This window comes from Odocoileus virginianus, chromosome 18, assembly GCF_023699985.2.
Source record: "Odocoileus virginianus isolate 20LAN1187 ecotype Illinois chromosome 18, Ovbor_1.2, whole genome shotgun sequence".
Lineage (NCBI taxonomy): Eukaryota > Metazoa > Chordata > Mammalia > Artiodactyla > Cervidae > Odocoileus > Odocoileus virginianus.
The window spans coordinates 50,425,417-50,450,820 of NC_069691.1; the positions used below are offsets into that span (position 1 = coordinate 50,425,417).

Here is a 25,404-nt window from a genome sequence, read left to right on the forward strand (position 1 = left end):
CTCAGTCGCTCAGTTGTGTCTGACTCTTTGCAACCCCATGGAGCCTGCCAGGCTCCTCTGTCTGTGCGATTTTCCAGGCAAGAATACTGGAGTGGGTTGCCATGCCCTCCTCCAGGGGATCTTCCCAACCTATGGATCAAATCCATGTCTCCTGCATTGGCAGGTGAATAATTTACTGCTAAGCCATCTGGAAGCCTCAGAGCAGAACTGCTCGAATTCAAAAATATCCCATCTACTCAGGCACATTATAAGTGTACTATAATTAATGTGGATGCACATGGAATGTGTATCATGATATTTTCATCACAGCAAGAAATGAAACCTCACATCAATGATGTGTTTACCTGAATTCTCTGCAAAATGAAGTCACACAGTCATGTCTGACTCTTTGTGACCCCATGGACTGTAGCCGACCAGGCTCCTTGGTCCATGGAATTTTTCAGGCATGAATACTGGAGTGGGTTGCCGTTTCCTTCTCCAGGGGCTCTTCCCAACCCAGGGATCGAACCCAGGTCTCCTGCATTGTAGGCAGATGCTTTACCATCTGAGCTACCAGGGAAGCCCGAATTCTCTGTGAAGCTGACCTCAACTCTCCTGTTACACCTCCTAACTCTCTGTGTGTTCTCTGGTGGCTCAGATGGAAGGAATCTGCCTGCGATGCAGGAGGCCTGGGTCAGGAAGACTCCTGTAGAAATGGCAACCCACCCCAGTATTCTTGCCTGGGAAAATCCCATGGACAGAGGAGCCTACAGTACATGCGGTCACAAGCAGTCAGACACAGCTGAGCAACTAACACACTCTGTGTGTCCTAATCTAATGTACTTCCTCTTCCCTCACATGTAATTTCTTGTTACATACATTAATGTTAGCATCGTTTGAAAGACTTGTGGTAACTGTCTTCATGCAGTTATATCCAGGGAGTAATATTTGCTTAAATATTCTTAAATTGTATCTTGCTAACAATTAACTCATGTATAAGTTTATCAGTTTCTTTTCTATGTAGGTCATCCTTCCATGATTGCCTTTTACCTTATTTTATATGTACTGTGTACTCTAAATGTATGTTAGAGTCAAAATAAGATGTTCTATATCATGTAAAGTTGTGACATCCCAATGGGTTACTGAATAAAAAGGAAGTGCACAAGCAAAATACAGATGGCAACATGGTTGCAAGGGGGCAAGGACAGGGAGAAGGGATAGCTAGGGAATTTGGGATGGACATGGACACACTGCTATATTTGAAATGGATAACCAACAAGGACCTACTGTATCACATGGAACTCTGCTCAGCGTTATGTGGCATCCTAGATGGGAGAGGCATTTGGGGGGAATGGATACACGCATATGGCTGGGTCCCTCCACTATGCACGTGAAAATGTCAAACATTTGTTAATCTGCTATACTCCAATATATAGCAGATTATACTGCTATATCAGACAGGTGAAGGAAAACTAAAGTCTGTAAATACAGGTGGAGAAAAACAAAAGTCTGTAAAATGAAGCCAGGCCAGCCAGTGACTGCCATATGTCATGCAGAAGCTCTCATAGTAAAGTTCTTACGGACATTATATTAGATACAATGGGAAGATGCTCTAATGACAGGACAAACTCAGGTTTCTCTCAGATTGACCCCAAATACAGATCAAGAAGCAACAGTTAGAACCAGACATGGGGAAAACAGACTGGTTTTAAATTGGAAAAGGAGTACATCAAGGCTATATATTGTCACCTTGCTTATTTAACTTATATGCAGAATACATCATGTGAAATGCCAGGCTGGATGAAGCACAAGTTGGAATCAAGATTGACGGCAGAAATATCAATAACCTCAGGTATGCAGTTGACATGACCTTTTTGGTGGAAAGCAAAGAGGAACTAAAGAGCCTCTTGATGGAGATGAAAGAGGAGAGTGAAAAAGCTGGCTTAATATTAAAAAAATGAAGATCATGGCATCTGGTCCCATCACTTCATGGCAAATAGATGGGGAAACAATGGAAACAGTGACAGACTTTATTTTTTGGGACTCCAAATTCACTGCAGATGGTGACTGCAGCTGTGAAATTAAAAGATGCTTGCTCCTTGGAAGAAACGATATAACAAACCTAGATAGCGTATTAAAAAGAAGAGACATTACTTTGCCAACAAAGGTCCATCCAGTCAAAGCTATGGTTTTTCCAGTAGTCATGTATGGATGTGAGAGTTGGACTATAAAGAAAGCTGAGTGCCAAAGAACTGATGCTTTTGAACTATGGTGAGGGAAAAGATTCTCAAGAGTCCCTTGGATAGCAAGGAGATCCAACCAGTCAATCCTAAAGAAAATCAGTCCTTCATTAGAAGGACTGACACTGAAACTGAAGCTGTAATACTTTGGCCACTTAATGCAAAGAACTGACTCACTGGAAAAGACCCTGATACTGAGAAAGACTGAAGGTGGGAGGAGAAGGGGATGACAGAGGATGAGATGGTTGGATGGCATCACTGACTTGATGGACATGAGTTTGAGCAAGTTCTAGGAGTTGATGATGGACAGGGAAGCCTGGCGTGCTGCAGTCCATGGGGTTGCAAAGAGTCAGACATGACTGAATGACTGAACTAAACTGATTACTGGCTCAATGAAACAATGATGCCAAAGAAGATATTCAGTTTTATGCTTGTGAAGAAGTAAATAACAGGACAAATAAAAGTGCTGTCTGGATTGGGATTTCTGTTATAATTCATGTTCTAAATATTCTCCACAGTAGACTAGATTTGTGCACTATGCATGTCACAACACCTAGAATCATGAAAATTTTGAGAACATGAGCAGGAATAGAGCACCAGTATATACACAGAAAGTGATCTATATTGTAGAACAGTGGATCGAGAACCACAATGATGTGTTTTGGAATGAAGATCTAGTCCAACAAAATTGCAAGACAGTATTCCCTGATATTTTGCATTGCAAAATCCTAAAACACACAAAAAATAAACTCTGAGTAATTGGATAAACTCAGCCAGTAGTTGGAATTGGTTGACTGTAAATGCAAAGTTTCTTAGACTTGTTACATTTGACTAGAAAAGTTATACAGATTCTGCATTCTCTTCCATAGATTCTGTCCATACAAACAAGCTATGGTCCATTACCTATAGCTACATTAAATTGAAAACACTGGAATCTGTGTCCAGCTGCTTTGACATTTTCAAGGATAGAGTTGCATTGCATGCTCTTATTTTCTGTTCCTGTATTTTGAGAAGCATAGCCAAGGTCAAAAGCATAGGACTTTAAACAGTGGGATCCCGTTAAGACTTTATTTGGTTTCCAGTTTCCAGCAGGTAGTACCTTGACAAAAACCAGAGGCACCGTCTCACCTACCTTCCTACCTTGGTGAGAGTCAGACATGGGACTGACCAAGGAAATGACCACTCCTGGGATCTCACTCTTAACGTCTGCCTGACATGCTTCTCCAATCTTCTGTTAAGATTATTTGTTTTCCCTTTTTGTTATTATTTTACTAGATCACTGTCCTATTAGACATTCAAGCCTCAGGAAATAAGAATACCATTTCACACACCATGTTTTAGCTGCATTCTTCATCCCTAACATTTAAAAAATACCCTCCAATACTGTAAACTTAGTAGTTCTGATAAAATTTTCAAAATGTCTTGCTTTCCATTCTTTTATTTTGTTTTCCATTGTTGCCTAGGAATGTCTCATCTCAAAAGGTAGTAGTTACCCTAAAAATATACTCTATGCAAAGAATGAGAATATCAACCTTCTTTTGACTTCAATGATTTTCTACACTATTTCCATCTGCAAATTTTTCCACTTGCATAAACATAAAAAGACTGGAAGTGTGGGGGCGGGGGAGGAGGTGGATAGAAATTATGCTCTAAGGATATTATGCCAACAATGCAATTTAATGCATCTTTGATGGTGTGCAATTAGGTATTAAAATTTCTCATAAGCGGAAGCATTCTTGGTCAGTAGAAATTACCGTAGATAATTTCAGGTGACAAGGGAATAATTTTGCTAGATAGAAGGCCTAGATAATACATAAAGCATTCAGTTTAGGGGAAAATTAATTTTTTCTTCACATGAATCCTCTGGTTAACCATATTAGAAAATGCAAATTCACATAAAACTGAAGGAGAAAACTGTTGTCTTTATATTTTAAAATAAAATCTACAGAGACACAATATAGCGAAGCAACTAACAAACAGTTGGCCAAATCAGAATTCACTGATTTTTTTGTTCCTAAAGGGCTAACTGCTTTTGCACAAAGGTTTACTTAAGGTATGCTACTGGTTTAACAGAGTCCTAGTCCTAAGTATGCCCTTAATCTTCTCTGATTTTCCTTCTTTCACACCAGTGTTTCTAAAGGAGGATGAAATGCTGAGGTCAATGTATTATGTTAGTTGGATAGATTTATCAAGTATGCAGGACAGCACCACCGCTGCAAATTCTGATCACATTCATGTTCTTGGCATACTTTGAGCATTGCATATGCTAAAAAGAAGATTGTATCAGACTAGAAAAAGGGTACACTAAGCAAGGCCAGGATTAGCCAAGGGTGGCCAGAGAGAAGGCTTTCCTCCAACTGTAGGTAATAGTCTTCTTGTTTCCATTCAGACTCTAATGTTTAGCTTCATTTCAGTAAAAGCTGAATGCACTGTCAGCTGACAAGCCACAAGCAATTCCTAAGTGATGGGAGTAACCAACCATTCCCTTGAGATGATGGATGTGTTCACTCCAGGCATTTGCTATAGAAAATGTAACAGTAATGGTGCTGATAAAGGCTGACATGAGGATGCAGTCAGTCCACGGCGTGCACAGGCAGACTGTCCTAAGAGCACTAGTCACTAAGAAAAACGTGCAAAGGCAAAGGTACAGAGGTCATCTGAAAGCGTTTCAATTTAAATGGAGATCATACCACCAACACAATAAGGAAAATGGGCATTAAGCTTCTGAGCATCAAGAGTTAATCTTTTGGAATTTTAGAGGTTATTTCAGGTTAAATAAATAATACCTTAAGATTATATTGGCTGTCTGTTTTATATATAGTAATGTATATAGCACCAACTCCTAATTTATCCCTCCACACCCTTTCCCCTTTGGTAACTATAAGTTTCATTAAGAAAAAGAATCTGAAAAATAGTATACAGATAGATGCATATTTATAGATGTATAGCAAAGTAATTCATCATATACATATAAGTTAAACATCTGATGCTATGTGTGTATATATAGACCATTTGTTGTTCAGTCACTGAGTCATGTATGACTCTTTTTGGACCCCATGGACTGCAGCACATTAGGCTTCCCTGTCCTTCACTGTCTCCTGGAGTTTGCTCAGACTCAATTCCACTGAGTTGATGATATCACAGCAAAGTAATTCAGTCATATATACATATATACCTATACATCTGAAGCTAACACAACATTGTAAGTTATCTATACCTCAATGAAAACTGAAAAACTGAAACTGAAGTTGCTCAGTCATGTCTGACTCTTTGCAAACCCGTGGACCATAGCCTGTCAGGCCCCTCTGTCCATGGGATTCTCCAGGCAAGATTACTGGAGTGGGTTGCCACTTCCTTCTCCAGGGGATCTTCCTGACCCAGGGATCGAACCCAGATCTCCCATGTTGCAGGCAGATACTTTAACCTCTGAGCCATCAGGGAAGCCCCTATACCTCAATAAAACCCCCCAAACCCAAAAGTATATATAAAATAATGGAATACAAATAGCTTATATAAAATTAATAGGGTAAAGTTTTTAATTGTATAACTCACCGTTATATACATGAAACATAATGAACCAAAAGAGACAAGGGAAGCAGCCTGCACACAGGCGAGTGGACACTCACTTGGCGTGCCGGATATCTGGCAGGGACCTCTCTAGAGCGATGTTGTTGCTGACGAAAATATTGAAACCATTTTCCCTGTAAGCTGAGTCATCATGGTCCTCCTCAGTGAGGGGGTAAGGTTTTCCATGTTCCCCTTTCCCTATCAGCAGAAAAGGAAAAGGGGTTAGTGTCTGCATAAAAACCACTTCCACTTCTAGAACAGCTAACAGGATGTGAACGTGTTTCTTTAGTCTCTCTTGTTATTATGCTCCAGAGAACGCTCCAGCAGCAAGATTTTATCAAATGATTATTTTATTTCATTTAGAGAAATGAAACATACTCATGATAAAAAGTAAGCAACACAGAAGTAAAAAGTACAGTCTCACCTCTCAGCAAAAACCACAGCTAAGAGCTTAAACATTTCTATGCAGACATATGTATACTGATAATATACATACTGCCTTATAATTTGACTTTATCAAACATAATTGAATAAAAAAGGCATTACTTCATTTACTTCTGATGGTTGATATTATTCCATGACCTTCCAATTTATAGTATTTGATCAAAATATATTTCTAGGTTATTTTTAACTTTCTATCTTGTAAACAATCTTAATAAACTTATTTGCTTGCTTAAGATTCCTAGGTTTGTATACTTGGAAGAGGGGGGATAATCCCTGAAAATAAAGTTGCCAGAATATCTTTAGAGTTAGTAGATAGTTTTCTAACATCCCCAGAAGCATTATAGAATATTTTGAAATTTGCTGGCAAAAATACAGATTATTCAAACTTTAATTTGCCTTCTCTTGAGTAATAACAAAATTAATTTACATACATTTATCATTTGTATTTCTTACATTTTGAAACAGATTTTCAGAGATTTTACAAGACAATCTGCATTTAAGAGCAATTTACATATGCTTGCTCAAGCTTTTTTAAGAATCTGTGTTGTAAATCTTTTCTAGGTTTATTTCATTTAAATCTAAGGCTTCTGTTTTTTGGTTCAGCCTGGAAGGAGCTTGGAAAGTTCCTTTCTGTCCTAACAGCAGATGAAAAGCTGAACAGACTCAACAACCCTTCATGGATGCAGAAGAGAGGAGCAGACATAGGACAGGCGAGACAGATGGGGGAAACAGGAGCCCAGGCTTACCAGAGCAAGAATTCATGAGCAGAAATGCCGGCAACCAGTTGTCCAGGGTATGAACTCTGAACTGTAACTGACAAACTGCTGGAGGCTCAGAGCAGGCAAGTCTGAGAGGTAAAAGGTCTCCAAGGATTCAGTCATAAAGAGGCTCCAATTTTATTGTGACGTTTATCTCCAGAAGCTCAACAAAGCTCCCAGAGTAGATACCAGAGAAAAATTCTCTTGTGTTCTTGGCAGGAGGAGGATAGAAATTTTAAAATACACCTTGTTCTTCTCATCAACAAGGCCTGCCCTTTGGGGAACCTAGTTAACCAGAGCCCACCTGCTCAGGTGTATCCTGTTGAGCTTAACAGACCTAAGAGAAGGGATTTCCTGACTTGAGCCCATGGTAACCATCCTGCCCAACCAAAGTGGGGAGGGAAATACTGAATGCCCTCTCACACACCTCTACATCACATCATGAAAGGCCTGTTTACAGCAGTTTCTTTTACCAAGTACATCATGTCCAAGGGAAAAAACAAACAAACAAACAAACAAACAAAAAACCACAGGGCATGCCAAAAAGGCAAAAAGTCACAATTTGAAGAAAGGATCAGAATTGAGTTTCTTGAGGTAAGAATACTGCAGTGGTTTGACATTCCCTATTCCAGTGGACCATGTTTAATCAGAGATCAAAACAGTTAATCCTACAGGAAAGAACCCTGAATATTCATTGGAAGGACTGATGCTGAAGCTGAAGCGCCAATACTTTGGCCACCTGATGGGAAGAGATGACTCATTAGAAAGACACTGATGCTGGGAAAGATTGGAGGAGATGGGAAAGGCATCTCCTCCTGGGAAAGGCAGGAGGAGAAGGAGGTGGCAGAGAATGAGATGGTTGGATGGCATCACCGACTCAATGGATATGAATTTGAGCAAACTCTGGGAGACAGAGGAGGACATGGAAGCCTGGAGTGATGTGCAGTCCATGGGGTCGCAAAGAGGTGGATGCGACTCAGCGATGGAACAACAAGCATCAGAATGAGACACGGCAAGAATTGTGGAATGATCAGGCCAGTGCTGGGAGCCATTATGGGAGATCCCACCCATGACGAGGTCATGAGGAAAAAACCTGACACGCAAGGCCATTCAGGATACAAGGGACCCTCTAGGTTGGCCTCGGCCTCTACCCCACCCTGTATCCTCCCCCCTTTTCTGCTGTTGTTCTTGTTCGCCCTGCTGCGGATTCTTGTGTTGCCTGCCGAGAGCTCTCCTGCTCCTCTTTCACTGAATAAAGACCAACTTAAAATCCTAATTAATAAATCTCCTGGACTCTGGTATGCTATGAAGGGGCCAGGGATGAAAGAAATGGTTCAATTCAAACAGTTTTGCTGGCATTCTGACTTGTTTGATAAATGTGTGCTCCCATTGCAAAAAATGCTCATGATTGTTCTAAACATCCCAAGCATGGTACACTAACAAAAGAAACTATTAAGCATAGGTCCCTCCGTGGGGTGAGAAAAGCTCCGCAAATAATAGTCACAAATGTGCCTAATAGAAAATACTTTAGATAGAGATTAGCTGGTGACTTCTTACAGGTAGTTAACTTTTAGACTAAGAGCCTGTTTTGTGCCATATCTTCTGTTTTTGCAGTCCTTCGCATTTCTGTTTCATAATAATGTAATCTTATCTAGTTCCCATAGAGATGACACCTAATTAAAAAAGAAGATCAACCACAAAAAAGACATGGTTGGCTACTGAAGTTGCTTAAAGTTACACCAGGTACAAGCCATAAATTGTCAACAGGCCTGAAAGCCAAAAGGTATTATACATAGAGATTAACCATAAAAAAGGCCCTAATAGGCACAGAGCCTTTTGAGGGGTGAGGAAGCCCTATTAGAGGACACAAAAAATATTGTTTTAAAAGTGGTTATTGGATCAACGTTTGATTGATGTTAATGTGCTAAGGTTGTGCAGTGGAAACTATTGTTAATATAGTTAAAGATCCAGAAAAATAAGGGTTAAGCCCTAGTGTAAGAACAATAAGATAACTGTTAATTTTAACCAGGAGTGCTAAACAGGGGCTCCCTCACCAGAGCCGCAGAGTCTTCGTGTGCTAAACTTTTTAGATAAATTTAGCTGAGAATTTCTGCAAAAAGACTGACTTTTATGTTAACAGGATTGTATTTATATTATGTTGCAACCAGCTGTACCATGAGACTGCCACTTTTGTTTTCTGCTAACCTCAAGGCCAAAAGATAATATATAAAAAATCTATGGGAAAAGACTCTCATAAACAAAAATATACAGAGAATACCTGGTTTCATGAAGGACAAGCTGATATAATGTTAAACTAAGTCTGTGTGCTTATCTCCCCCTTAGAAATGTACCAACTTAGGGTATAAAGGCTACGGTCAAAAATAAAGCAACTGCCAGACTCTGCTGCCCATCCCGGTCTGGTCTCTCTCTCTCTCTCTCTTTCTCTCTCATTTGCCGATGCCATTCATCCTGAGGGTTCCCCTAGATCCTGCTGGGGCTAGACCCCAACAGGCCAGCAGTTGAAAACAACTACGATTAATATGCTAAGGATCTAATGGATAAAGTAGACAGCATGCAAGAACAGATGGGCCATATAAACAGAGAGCTAGGAATTCTATGAAAGAGCAAAGCATGCCGCTAGCAATTAAAAAAAAAATCTTAATAGAAATGATGAAAGCTTTTGATGGATTCCTTGTAGACTGAGTACAGCTGAGGAAAGATCCTTTGAGCCAGAGGATTTAGCAATAGAAACATCAAAATCCAAAGAGCAAACAGAACAAAAACTTGAGGAATAGAATATTCAAATACTGTGGGATTACTACAAAAGGTGTAACATATACCTAATGGGAGGGCTTCCCAGGTGGCTCAGTGGTAAAGAACACGCCTACTCATGCAGGAGACATGGGAGACGCAGGTTTGATCCCTGGGCCAGCAAGATTCCTTGGAGGAGGAAATGACAACCCACTCCAGTATTCTTGCCTGGAGACTACAGCCCATGAGGTCGCAAAGACTCAGACACGACTGAGCAACTGACAGTGCACGTGTGCACATACAATGCGAACAGGAGAGAGAGAGAATTAATACCTGATAATATCTGAAAAAGCAATGATAGAGAATTTCCCCAAATGAATATCAGACTCCAAACCACAGATCCCTGAAGATCAGGGTACACCTTGCAGGCCAATTACCAAAACACTACACTGAGGCATATCGTTTTCAAAATAGAGAAAATCAAAGATAAAGAAAAAATCTTGAAAGAAAACAAGAGGAATAGCTTCTTACCTACAGAGGAACAAAAATAAAATTCTATTCAACTTCTCTTCAGAGACTACAGAAGCAAGAAGAGAGTGAAGGTGAACTATTATATTGACAATTAAAGAATTGAGCAATAAAACCCCCTATCCACCTAAAACTCCATCCTCTGTGAAACCATCCTTCAAAAGTGAAGGAGAAATAAAGGCCATCTCAGACAAACAAAAACTGAAGAAATTTGTTGCTATTAGACCTGCCTTGTAAGAAACATTAAAAAGTTCTATAAGAAGGAAAATGATATAGGTTATAAACGTGGATCTACATGAAGCAAGAGCATTGAAGAAAGAATAAAGGAAGGTAAACTAAAAACTAAAGCCTTTTCATTTTTCTTATTCTTAATTAATAGAAGTTGGTTCAAAGTAGAATATTAACAATGTAATAGATTATATATGTTTATATATTATATTATTTCTGTGTTCATTATATAGACACATATATGCTTATAAAAAGTGGAACAGAGGACAGCAATGATACAAGACATAGGAAGGTATTAATAATTAGGATCATTTTATTATTTTAAGATATAACACTCCACTTAAAATGCTGTAGTTTTATTTATAAGTGGAGTTGCATTAACTGTAAATGTGCTGCAAACTCTAGGGCAACCACTAAAATGTTACAAAGAAGCATAGCTGTCTGAGTCTATGCTATCTCAATTTTAAATTGATAGAGAAACAAGAAACTGTCAAGGGAGTTAAAAACATTGCACTTTCTGTATATGAAATTGATATTTAAATAACACTTTTCTCCATTGCTGTTTTTAAGCAATGTTCAGTTCAGTTCATTTCAGTCGCTCAGTGTGTCTGACTCTACGTGACCCCATGGACTGCAGCACGCCAGGTCTCCCTGTCCATCACCAACTCCCGGAGTTTACTCAGACTCATGTCCACTGAGTCGGTGATGCCATCCAACCATGTCATCCTCTGTCCTCCCCTTCTCCTCCTGCCTTCAATCTTTCCCAGCATCAGGGTCTTTTCAAATGAGTCAGCTCTTTGCATCATGTGGTCAAAGTATTGGAATTTCAGCTACAGCATCAGTCCTTCCAATGAATATTCAGGACAGATTTCCTTTAGGATTGACTGGTTGAATCTCCTTGCTGTCCAAGGGACTCTCAAGAGTCTTTTCCAGGACCACAGTTCAAAAATAAGTAGCTAGAATATACCAGTATCAATATGTTCTTGTGATCACTTCAGCCCAAGAAAGCTGTGTAGTATTTTAAAAATTAGAAAAAGTATTATGATGATTCATTTGGCAAAAAGAGTTGGACAGAAGGGTTTTCCTATGTATCAAAACTTGTTTATAACTTTGTCATCTATGTACCTAGGGAAAAAGTAAATAATTTCTTTAGTTGAAAAAAAAGAAGTATACTTGTATACTAAGAAGTGGAGAAAAATGATATCATATAAAATGCTGAGTTCAAAGCAAAAATACAGAGAAGTATAAGACAAACAATGAACAAGGATGATAAACAGAAAACAGCAATGAGTAAGGTAGAGATTAATCAAAAGTATATCAGCAATCACTTTGAATGTCAATGGCTTAATACATCAATTACAAGTGATTGTCAGAATGGATCAACATAAATCTAAGATTTTTTTCCATCCAGATTATTTTACTTTTTTACATAGTTTCTTATTTACATTTATAGATAAGCCAAGTACTACTGTACTATTATTTTAAAAATTCATTCATGAATTCAGTTTTACTAACATTTTGTTTTGTTTTATTCATTAACATTTTTGAACCATCTGGAACTTGTTCTGGTGTGAGATGTGAGGAAAACATCACTTTATCACTAAACAAGTGGCTAGGTGTTGTAGAATTGACATTTAAAGAACACTTTGTCATTTTATTTCTTGCTTTAAAACTCCATGTACAAAGGTAAAAATAGAATTGCCATATGACTTAGCAATCCCACTTCTGGCCATAGATATGAAAAGAGAAAAACTCTAATTTAAAAAGATAGGCTTCCCTATGTTCATGGCAATACTACTTAAAATAGTCAAGATATGGAAAGAACCTAAATGCCCATTGACAGATGAATGGATAAAGACACAGTACACATATACAATGGAATAATACTCACCCATAAAAAGAACAAAATAGTGCTACTTACAGAGACACCAATGGGCCTAGAGACTGTCATACAGAGTGAAAAATCAGAAAGACCAAAAAAAAAAAAAAAAAGGTCTATTAACACATGTATGTGGAACCTAGAAAATGATGGTGTAAATGATGCTATTTGCAAAGTAGAAATAAAGACACTGATGTAGCAAAGAACTATATGGACAGTGAGAGGGGAAGGGTGGGGGGGGTGAGCTGGGAGACTGGGATTGGCATATACACACTACTGGCACGGTGTGTAGAATAGATGACTAATGAGAACCTACTGCACACAGCACAGGGGATGCGTGCTCTGTGGTGCCCTGAGTGGGGAGGGCAAGGGAAGGGGGGACATGCTCACCAACAGCTGACTCATTCTGTTGTGCCATGGGAACAAGACAGTATTATAAAGCAACTGAGTGCCAATAAGAATTCATTAAAAATCTATAGAATCAAGCCTTTGATCAAATTTAATTTTTTGGAGAGGTTTTTCATAATCAACACATCTTAAACCATCATACAGAGCACTCCACACCCTCTCTATATTCCAAATCTGCCTCTCTCTCTCTCTCTCTCTATATATATATATATATATATATATATATATATATATATTTTTTAAAATTGCATATAGCTTGCTATTCTACATTTATGTTTTTGCCTGTTAATCCGCAATCTTCCAATCCAGATAGAAGCTTCACGAAAGTATGGCCTTTCTTCTGTGTCCCCAAATATCCCCAGGACCTGGAAGAGTGCCTGCCACATAGCAGATAACCTAATAGACATTTTTTGAGCCTTATACAAATAAAGAAGCGATAAGATTTGGGTTCATTGGGAGTGAAAGTGTTCGTCGCTTAGTCATATCTGACTCTTTTTGACCCCAAGAACTGCACAACCTACCAGGTTCCCTTGTCCATGGGGTTTCCTAGGCAAGAATACTAGAGTGGATTGCCATTTCCTCCTCAAGGGGATCTTCCCAATCTAGGGATCGAACCCGCGCCTCCTGCACTGCAGGCAGACTCTTAACATCTGAGCTACCAAGGAAGAAATAAGAATATTCATGTATTTATTCAAAACCACATATTAAGCAACCACTCTGAGACAGGGGCTGGGGATTAAATGATGAACATCAGAGTTATTACCTATGATATCATGTTTAACAGAAAAATATTTAAAAAGCAGATCATTGTGGTTAAAATAGAAGTGTGATCATCTGTGAGCTCCTGGAGGGATGGACAATGTCTTGCTATCTATGAGTCTATAAGTCTTCATACAGTACTGATCACATGGCTTTCCCCACAGCATTTCTGTGAGATGAATACATGGGGAGATGAATGAATGCACTTAATTCATTAATGTGTGAGGAATGTCTCTTAATAATATGGGATCTCTCAGCAGAGGTAAGGAAGGCAAAAGGTAAATAGGCAGAGGTGTCACAGGCGTGGTTCAGAGACCTGAAAGTATAAAGTGTGACTAGGAATTCCAGCTAAGGTTTGTTATGGCTGGAGTTGGAGGCATGGGTGGAAAGGTGGTGAATTGTTGGTTCTGAATTATTCTGAAAGTGGTAAAAGTCCTAATTAAAGTAGAGTGCAAGAAGTCAACAATCCATACTGGAATCTCTAGGGTGACAGTTAAAAACCTTGTAGGAATGCACAACACAAAACCTAACTAAGGAAAAACATGAAATAATAAAGGAAACTATTTAAGTAACAGAAGGTTCCAGAACTTACTCATCTTACAATTTACAGTTTGTACTATTTGACCAATATCTCCCCGTTTCCCTCAACCCTAGCCAGTCGTTGTTACAACTTCAGTCTTTCTCTATGGACTAAGGATTTTTACATTCATATATAAGTGATATCACTAAATATTTGTCTTCTCTACTGACTTATTTTGATTAGCATATACATACAACAGGTTTTTCTTCACCTATCAGAAAGAAGGAAATCCTTCTATTTGAAACAATGTGAATAGACCTTGAGAGTATTACATTAAAATGAAAAGGAATCCTTAACAAAATTCTAGCAAACAGAATCCAAAAACATATTAAAAATATCATACACCATGACCAAGTGGGCTTTATCCCAGGAATGCAAGGATTTTTTAATATCCACAAATCAATGTAATATACCACATTAACAAATTGAAAGATAAAAACCATATGATTATCTCAATAGATGCAGAGAAAGCCTTTTAACAAAATTCAACACTCATTTATGATTAAAACCCTCCAGAAAGCAGGAATAGAAGGAACATACCTCAACATAATAAAAGCTATATATGACAAACCCACAACAAGCATCACCCTCAATGGTGAAAAATAGCAAACATTTCCCCTAAAATCAAGAACAAGACAAGGGTGCCCACTCTCACCACTACTATTAAACATAGTTTTGGAAGTTTTGGCCGCAGCAATCAGAGCAGAAAAAGAAGTAAAAGGAATCCAGGTAGGAAAAGAAGAAGTGAAACTCTCTCTGTTTGCAGATGACATGATCCTCTACATAGAAAACCCTAAAGACTCTACCAGAAAATTACTAGAGCTAATCAATGAATATAGTAAAGTTGCAGGATATAAAATTAACACACAGAAATCCCTTGCATTCCTATACACTAACAATGAGAAAACAGAAAGAGAAATTAAGGAAACAATACCATTCACCATTGCAACAAAAAGAATAAAATACTTAGGGGTATATCTACCTAAAGAAACAAAAATACATAGAAAACTATAAAACACTGATGAAAGAAATCAAAGAGGACACAAACAGATGGAGAAACATACTATGTTCATGGATTGGAAGAATCAGTATTGTCAAAATGGCTATTCTACCCAAAGCAATCTATAGATTCAATGCAATCCCTATCAAGCTACCAACGGTATTTTTCACAGAACTAGAACAAATAATTTATCAATTTGTATGGAAATACAAAAAACCTCGAATAGGCAAAGTAATCTTGAGAAAGAAGAATGGAACTGGAGGAATCAACCTGCCTGACTTCAGGCTATACTACAAAGCCACAGTCACCAAGACAGTATGGTATTGGCACAAAGACAGAAATATAGACCAATGGAACAGAATAGAAAGCCCAGAGATAAATCCACAAACCTATGGTCACCTTATCTTCGACAAAGGAGGCAAGGATACACAGTGGAAAAAAGACAACCTCTTTAACAAGTGGTGCTTGGAAAACTGGTCAAGCACTTGTAAAAGAATGAAACTAGAACACTTTCTAACACCACACACAAAAATAAACTAAAAATGGATTAAAGATCTAAATGTATGACCAGAAACTATAAAACACCTAGAGAAGAACATAGGCAAAACACTCTCCAACATAAACCACAGCAGGATCCTCTATGACCCACCTCCAAGAATATTGGAAATTCTACAATAAGCAATAAACAAATTGTAATAAAAATAAACAAATTGTAACAAATAAATAAAAAATAAACAAATGGGACCTAATGAAACTTAAAAGCTTTTGCAGAACAAAGGAAACTATAAGCAAGGTGAAAAGACAGCCCTCAGATTGGGAGAAAATAATAGCAAATGAAGCAACAGACAAAGGATTAATCTCAAAAATATACAAGCAACTCCTGCAGCTCAATTCCAGAAAAATAAATGACCCAATCAAAAAATGGGCCAAAGATCTAAACAGACATTTCTCCAAAGAAGACATACAGATGGCTAACAAACACATGAAAAGATGCTCAACATCACCCATCATCAGAGAAATGCAAATCAAAACCACAATGAGGTGCCATTACATGCCAGTCAGGATGGCTGCTATCCAAAATTATACAAGCAATAAATGCTGGAGAGGGTATGGAGAAAAGGGAACCCTCTTACAATGTTGGTGGGAATGAAAACTAGTACAGACGCTATGGAGAACAGTGTGGAGATTTCTTTAAAAACTGGAAATAAAACTGCCATATGACCCAGCAATACCACTTCTGGGCATACACACCGAGGAAACCAGATCTGAAAGAGACACGTGCACCCCAATGTTCATCGCAGGACATAATAGCCAGGACATGGAAGCAACCTAGATGCCCATCAGCAGATGAATGGATAAGGAAGCTGTGGTACATATACACCATGGAATATTACTCAGCTGTTAAAAAAGAATTCATTTGAATCAGTTCTAATGAGATGGATGAAACTGGAGCCCGTTATACAGAATGAAGTAAGCCAGAAAGATAAAGAACATTACAGCATACTAACACATATATATGGAATTTAGAAAGATGGTAATGATAACCCTATATGCAAAACAGAAAAAAAGACACAGATGTACAGAACAGACTTTTGGACTCTGTGGGAGAAGGCGAGGATGGGATATTTCGAGAGAATAGCATCGAAACATGTATATTATCTATGGTGAAACAGATCACCAGCCCAGGTTGGATGCATGAGACAAGTGCTCGGGCCTGGTGCACTAGGAAGACCCAGAGGGATCGGGTGGAGAGGGAGGTGGGAGGGGGGATCGGGACGGGGAATACATGTAAATCCATGGCTGATTCATGTCAATGTATGACAAGACCCACTGCAGTATTGTAAAGTGATTAGCCTCCAACTAATAAAAATAAATGAAAAAAAAAATGGGAAGGACAACTCCAGACCCACAAGGATTCCCTGATGAATTTATTTTTCCAAACGTCAAAGTGAGAAATAGTGCCATCTCTACAGGGATATTTTTAGAAAATAGAGACTCAAAGTATTTTTTTTAGAATATTAGCATAAGCCTGATATCAAAACCAGGTAAGAGTATTACAGGAAAGGAAAATATCAGATCCATGTCTCTCAGGAAAATAGATTCATCAATATAAGTCACATTGAGGAACAGGTCATATTATTTCAATATCTGCAAAAAAATCATTTGATAAAACTCAACAATAATGGAAATTTCCAGTAATCTAGGAACAGAAGGGGACTTTAAATATATAACAAAGGGTAGCCACATGAACAATGTGGCAAATATCATACATTATTGGTGAACCAGAACTCTTTCCATACCGAGGCTGAAAACAGGAAAATGTCAAGTGTTTCTACCTCTACTCAATCTGCAATCTTGGTCCTGTCTATCTGGGGCAATCAAGAGAAATGTCTTGGAGAAGAAATAAGAGCTTTAAAAACTGTAAAGGAAGAATAAAGACTAATTCATTTTAAATGGCATGCTCCTGCTAAGTCACTTCAGTCATGTCTGACTCCGTGTGATCCCATAGACGGCAGGCCGTGTCCCTGGGATTCTCCAGGCAAGAACACTGGAGTGGGTTGCCATTTCCTTCTCCAATGTGTGAAAGTGAAAAGTGAAAGTGAAGTTGCTCAGTCGTGTCCAACTCTTAGCGACCCCGTGGACCGCAGCCTACCAGGCTCTTCCATCCATGGGATTTTCCAGGCAAGAGAGTGGGGTGCTACTGCCTTCTCCGTTAAATGACATGAATGTGTACCAAAAAAAGAGACAAAATTGAAAAACTATGAAAACTGATGTAAATTTGTCAGTTTTTACTGATAAAGGTCAATATAGAACCAACTCTTAACGCACAACAAATTTGAAATACACTTTTTTAAGTAACATGAAAATATCGATTACCTAGGAATAAACCTGACAAAATATGCACAAGGTTTCTCCCCATACTGACAATATAAGAAACATTGCTGAAAGAAGTTAACAGATAATTAAATAATTGGAGTAATAGAGCATGATCTTGGATTGAAAGAGGTATCTTTAAGTGGTCAATTCTCAAGGAACAGATCATTTGTCTATAAAGTAATCCCAGTTAAAATCTTGGGAGTGCTTGCTTCCATATTGATGGAAATGTTATTGTGTCCCCACACAATTGGGATGTTTTATGTAGTGAGATGAGCTGAGTTTAACGTTTTTGGAAATGCAAAATACCTAGAACACTTACCACAATGTTAAAGGAGTACACAGCTGGGGAAAACTAAAATTATACACATTTGGTTACAGAATAAACTAACACTAACTTGATTACCCAAAAACAATAATGCAATCATATATTAATAATAACCATTCATTGTTGGTAATAACATTACATCTCCATTGTCTGATTATGGAAACTTCATTTTTAAAAAGAACAGTTGCCAGAGATATGGGTTTTTTATATAAAAAACCTTACCTATATTTTAATTTAGCCTATAAGGAGTTAAGTAGCAAGAAGTATTTACATTCATTCTGAGCACAGATCTTTAAAGTGGAGCTAATATAAATCTATGTACATGAATTGATGTTGTTGATAAGGATTTGCTGTGAAAGAAATTAAGAATCGCCTATGTCTAAAATGCTTCCCAGTTGTTTCAGTGGTAAAGAATCCACCTGCCAATGCAGATGTTGTTCGATCCCTGGATTAGAAAGATCCCTGGAGAAGGAAATGGCAACCCACTCCAGTATTCTTGCCTGGAGAATCCCATGGACAGAGGAGCCTGGTGGGCTACAGTCCACGGGGTCACAAAGAGTCGGACACGACTTAGCAACTAAACAACAACAAATGTCTAAAAGAGACACATTTATATAGAAAACTTTGTGTTCTATCATTTTTCAGTTTTAATATGATCTTGGGGAGAGGCTTTATTTCCTAATTGTGTAATTATTCTTTGAATTATAAAAAGCTTCACTGTCTTCAGACAACACAGGAGAAATTATGTTCGGAAATATTTTGCCTCGATACCCCAACCATTTAAGAGCTTATTTAACTTAATTCATCACTGGTGCACACTGGTTTTACTTACCCAGTTACAAATATAAAATTTTCTTAATCCTTAAGGTCTAATGGTAAGCAGGACTAAGTCTTATTCAGAAAGTATGTGTAACATGTACAACAAGATATCTGCATCTTCCCTCTCCTTTAATCCTCAGTCCTCTAAAGGGAAGTGCTTGATTTAATTCTTATGCAGTGAATTCCCCAGGAAGTGACAACTTTTTATTTTTAAATGGAACATTACTGTCAAAAGCATCTGACTTGGCCTGTTAGCATTCTTCTTTGTGTAATTGTCACCAACTGTCAGAGTTTCATGGCTTGAACATTTTTTATCTCTTCCAAAAAAGTAAGGCAACATGATCACATTGTGCCCACTTGTCATTTAAAGTATGCAGAGAAGAAGTTGAGATCAAACCCATCAAAGAGAGTGGAAAAAATGCAAAGAAAATAAAGAAACCACTGGTGAAAAAGTAAATTAGAATCAAAGCAGCAAGAGAGAGGAAGATGAGCAAAGGAAACATAACTGAAGATAAGATGTGCGGAGGTATATTCTTATCAATAAATATATTCCTTGTAATAAATAAAAGTCTGATCAACAAGGTAATAGTTAACTTTATCATCTGTTAATAGTAACATTGTGTAGAGCTTAAGGAAATAACTGAAATTACATTATACTACATAGCAAGGAAAATACAGAGACTGTGATTCTAAACAAAATTTAAAAATTATTTTAGTTAAACATTCACAAGAAAAATACAGAGAATTCCAGAAAACATCTACTTCTGTTGCATTGACTATACTAAAGCCTTTGACTATGTAGATCACAACAAACTGTGGAAAATTCTTAAAAGAGATTGGAATACCAGACCATCTGACTTGACTCCTGCAAAACCTGTATGCAGGTCTAGAAGCATCAGTTAGAACTAGGCATGGGAATATGAACTGGTTCCAAATTGGGAAAGGAGTACGTCAAGGCTGTATATTGTCACAGTCTTATTTACCTTCTATGCAGTTTAACATCATGTGAAATGCTGGGCTGGATGAAGCACAAGCTGGAATCAAGACTGCCAGGAGAAATATCGTAACCTCAGATATGCAAATAACACCACCATCATGGCAGAAAGTGAAGAGAAACTGAAGAGCCTATTGGTGAAAGTGAAAGAGGAGAGTGAAAAAGCTGACTTAAAACTGAACGTTCAAAAAACAAAGATCATGACCTCTGGTTCCAACACTTCATGGCAAATAAATGGGGAAACATTGGAAATAGTGATAGAATTTCTTTTCTTGGGCTCCAAAATCACTGCAGGTGGTGACTACAGCCATGAAATTAAGACACTTGCTCCTTGGAAGAAAATCTATGACCAACCTAGACAGCAGTTTAAAAAGCAGAGACATTACTTTGTCAACAAAGGTCCATCTAGTCAAAGCTATGGCTTTCCCAGTAGTCATGTATGGATGTGAGAGATGGACCATAAAGAAGGTTGAGCACTAAAGAACTGATGCTTTTGAACTGTGGTGTTGGAGAAGACTCTTGAGAGTCCCTTGGACTGCAAGGGGATCAAATCAGTCAATCCTAAAGGTAGTCAATCCTGAATATTCTGACTGATGCTGAAGCTGAAGCTCTAGTACTTTGGCCACCTGATGCAAAGAGCTGACTCATTAGAAAAGACCCTGATGCTGGGAAAGATTGAATGTTGGAGAAGAAGGGGAAGACAAAGGATGAGATGGTTGAATGGCATCACTGACTCAATGGACATGAGTTCGAGCAAGCTCCAGGAGATGGTGAAGGACTGGGATGCTGCAGTCCATAGGGTCACAAATAGTTGGGCACGACTGAGTGACTGAACAACAATTAACAAGGAATCTGAAATGATCTCAGCTTTCCGACTGAGTGATAAGTATAGATCTATGTCACATTGAAAATAGTTTCTTCATAAAAACAACATACTAATTTTGATTATGAATGACAACAAATACCTCCTAGAAAATACGCTATTCATGATAAAATTTTACATGAGGCTGAAGAACCAGTGAAATCTTATTTAGCAGATTATTAAGGAAGCTGGATGCATGAGAAGAGATGAAGGGATGAAAATGACGACATGTGCTACTGTCATCAAAAATAAAAACACCATGAATATCATATCCTCAGTCTGGCCTGGGTGGTTGGGGGAGTGGTAAAGAGATAATTTTGGTTATCAAATGGACAAAAGAAGGCAATTTCTGAAACTCCACACTAAGGACTCTATGTTAACATATATGTCTTGATTTCAAGAGGAGTGGATTTACATTTCTATAGAACCAAAATAGACTTCCAAAAAGCTCACTGAAGTATAAATGATTCTTTCTCCCATTTCTGTAGTGATGGAATGAAAAATTATCTGTGGTCCATGTTTCATAAACTTCTCATTGTTCCAACAAATGTGGCATAAAGACGGCATAGATACCTGAAATATGCAAACAATAACTCTAGTAATGTTGTTGAGTGAAGAGATTTTAATGGAATATTAAACTGCTTAGATTTACAGTAATGTCTTAAAGACTAAGTTCACATCATTAATATCAGAAATGTCTATATTTTAAGTAACCAGATAGCCTTCCCATCTTTATACTAAAATTTTTGACTGTTTTTCATATATATTTTATTATACTTTCTTCATTTAACTAGGAACTGTTTAATTACATCTAGGTAACCATATATATATTACTATAAAGGGAATAAACTAGTTTCATCCTGTGGATACATTTCCTGGAATGTTCAGTTCTAATTCCATGCCTCACTCAAGCAATTTTTCTTGTCTGGTTGAATCATTCTGGAAGTGATAACTCAAGATTGGTTGTCAAGAAATCTTTGACGTTTTGAATTGGTCATACAATTTCTTAAAATTATTTTTCTCTTCTGTTCTCTCTTTTTCATTTGTGCTACTAGTTAGGGAGATTTTGTCAATTTACCTTTGAAATTCTGTACTGAAATTTTCATATGTTTGTATACTTTTTTATTTTCAACAATTTCATTTTCTTTACTGAATGTTCCTTCAAAAACAGCGATCTTCTATTATGAAGGCAGCATAATCTCTGTTTTATCTATAGATATTTTGTAAGCTATGGTTTATTCAAGGAAGTAGAACTTGCAAGATTATCTATCATCTATAAATCACCAATTTATCTTAAAGGAATGGTGTATGTATAGAGAAGTACTTACAAGTCAGAGTAATAGTCAAAAACTGGAAGAACTTCCTCTTGAAGATGGTAAAATATGGCATAGTAACAAAACTCTCCCTCCCTTTTGCTCAAAGATATTAAAATGCTTTAAAATCATACCAATATTCATCACCACCAATGACACAAAGAAATTGAGGGAAGGAGGCAAGGGGTAGGGAGAAAAACAAAAAGCTCATCTCAGTGCAAATATAAATGAACCCCTCAGCCTTAAGTCAATCATTTGTCATCAGGGCAATACCAATTAAAAACAATGACGTGCTATCCCATGCCTATTAGAATCACCAAATGAAAAGGAATAGCCATATCATGTTTAGGCAAGAATACAGAAGCACTGGAATCATTATATGTTTGTTGCTGGGATGTAAAATGGTTAAAACCACTTTGGTAAGAATTTGACAGTTTTCTAAAACTTTAAATACATATAGAATACATGATCTAGGCCTTCCACTCTTAGGTGTTTACACAAGAAAAAAGTGATCATACGTCAGTTTAAAGACTTGTGCATGACTATTCATGATAGTTTTAGTTACAATAGCTCCAAACTGGAAACAGCCAATAGTCCATGAAAAGGGAGATGTATAAACACACTGCAGTATGTCCAAACACTAGAGTGTGTGTGCATGTGTGTGTGTGTGTGTGCATGCACGCAAGCACTCATTCACTAAATCGTGTCCAAGTCTTTGCTACCCCTTTGAGTGTAGCCTACCAGGATCCTATGGCCATGGGATTCTCCAGGAGAGAAAACTGGAGTGGGTTGCTATTTCCTTCTTCAGGGGATCTTCCCAACTCAGGGACCAAACCTGTGTCTCCTGCATTGGCAGGCACATTCTTTACCACTGAGCAACCTGGGAAGCCCCCAAATACTGGGATACTATTTTGTAATAAGAAAAGTGGAAGTTTTATGTGCACAGCTATGTGATGACCCTAAAACCAATGGCACCGAGTGACAGAAATCAGACAAAATAGAGTATATATTATCAATGTACTATTTTATTCATATAAATTTCTAGAAAATTCAAACTAACCTATAGTGACAAAAAGCATATGAAACATGGGATTAGGGGTTGGCTAGAAGGAAAGGAGAAGGGGTCACCAAGGGCTGTATTAAATTTTTGGTAATATATCTTCACTTTCTTGTCTGTGATTCTAGCTTTGCAGGGGCATATTAGGTCAAAGCAAGCAAGCAAGTGAAGTCGCTCAGTGACCCCAGGGGCTGCGGCCCACTAGGCTCCTCTGTCCACGGGCTTTCCCAGGCGAGAATACTGGAGTGGCTGCCATTTCCTCCTCCAAGGGATTGTCCCAACTCAGAAATCGAACCTGGGTCTCCCACATTGCAGGCAGACGCTTTACCGTCTGAGTCACCAGGAAATCTGGCCAGCAAAGGAAACTATAGATAAGGTGAAAAGACAACCCTCAGATGGGAGAAAATAACAGCAAATCAAACAACTGACAAAGGATTAATCTCCGAAATATATAAGCAACTCATTCTGTTAAATAGCAGAAAAATTAAAAACCCAATCAGAAAGTGGGCAGAAGACCTAAACAGACATCTCTCCAAAGAAGACATTCAGGTGGCTAATATACATATGAGATGATGTTCAATCTTGCTCATTATTAGAGAAATGCAAACCAAAACTACAATGAGGTATCAACTCTTAGCGGTCAGAGTGCCACCATCAAAATGGCTACATACAATATACGCTGGAGAGAATGTGGAGCAAAGAGAACCCTCTTGCACTGTTGGTGGGAATGTAAATTGATACAGCCACTATGGAGAACAGCGTGGGGATTCCTTAAAACACTAGGAATAAAACAATCATTTGACACAACACTCCCACTACTGGGCATATACCCTGAAGACACCATAATTGAAAAAGACACATGTAACTTCAATGTTCATTGCAGAGCTACTTAGCTAGAATATGGAAGCAACCTAGATGTCCACTAACTGATGAATGGATATGAAGTCATGGTGTATACACACAATGGAGTATTATTTAGACATAAAGGAACACACTGGACTCAGTTCTAATAAGGTGGATGAACTTAGAGCCTATTATACAGAGTGAAGTAAGTCAGAAAGAGGAAATCAAACATATTTTACATATATATATATGGTTTCTAGAAAGATGGTACTGATGAACCCATATGCAGGGCAGCAGTGGATACACAGACATATGTAGAAAGAACAGACTTGAAGACACAGTGGGAGAAGGAGACAGTGGGACAAATAAAGTGGCATGGAAACATACATTACCATATGTAAAATTAGATAGCCTGTGGGAATTTGCTTAAAGATGTAGGGAGCTCAAATCCAGTGTTCTGTGACGACCTAGAGGGGAGGGAAGGGGTGTGAGGTGGAAGGGTGGTTCAAGAAAGAGGCAACATATGCATACCTATGGCCCATTCATGTTGATGTGCGGCAGAAACCAACATAAGATTGTAAAGCAATTATACTCCAATTAAAAATAAATAAATTTAAATAAAATTATATCTAAACACCTCCAAAAAATACATGCAGACTTTTGTATTTCCTCTGCATCATAAAATGTTTAAAATTAAATATGGATATGATGATTATTAAAATGAAAATTAACTTTTTTTCTTCTATGTTTGACCTATTTCCAACGTCCTGCTTATAGAAAGCACTGCTAGTTCTTTTACTTGTATTGACTGATGGTTAGCTTCTATGTCATAAGTACAATACTAATATTTTTTCACTGATTTATTAGGTTTAGATTTTATATATAAATTATCTTCTGGGTTAATTGGGAATTTAACATTAAGTTAAAGCAAACTGATCCCAAAGCAGAGATGAAACACTGGGTCACTAGACCTTCAGGGTCAAGAGTCTCCTTTCCCAAATAAGGTAGATAAAATAAATAAGGATAATCCATTATAAAGAGTCACATGGAGAAATGAAACCTAGGACAGGAACAAAATGCTCTCCTGTATGATTTAGATGAGAAGGCAAGGAATTCTTATCTAATAATAATAATAGCAAAAATAATGAGTTGTAAGATGACTCCCTCCTACCTACAGAGGTAATAACTGAAAT

General features: G+C 37.8%; 1 protein-coding gene across 2 annotated transcripts in view; it reads right to left on the reverse strand.

Annotated features, from left to right (window-relative positions):
• The window catches only part of GALNTL6 (polypeptide N-acetylgalactosaminyltransferase like 6), a 1,391,757-nt gene that overhangs the window by 812,701 nt on the left and 553,652 nt on the right, over positions 1-25,404 (reverse strand). Inside the window, exons 1-2 of one of the 2 annotated variants that reach the window (XM_070480690.1) lie at positions 6,977-7,174; positions 5,846-5,984 (exon numbers count right to left, since the gene is read on the reverse strand). In XM_070480690.1, coding sequence (XP_070336791.1) covers positions 5,846-5,984; positions 6,977-6,992 — 155 coding nt within the window. In that variant the 5' untranslated portion in view covers positions 6,993-7,174. Of the gene's footprint in view, positions 1-5,845; positions 5,985-6,976; positions 7,175-25,404 lie in introns of those variants that run through there. The other variant, XM_070480689.1, reaches the window with a different exon arrangement.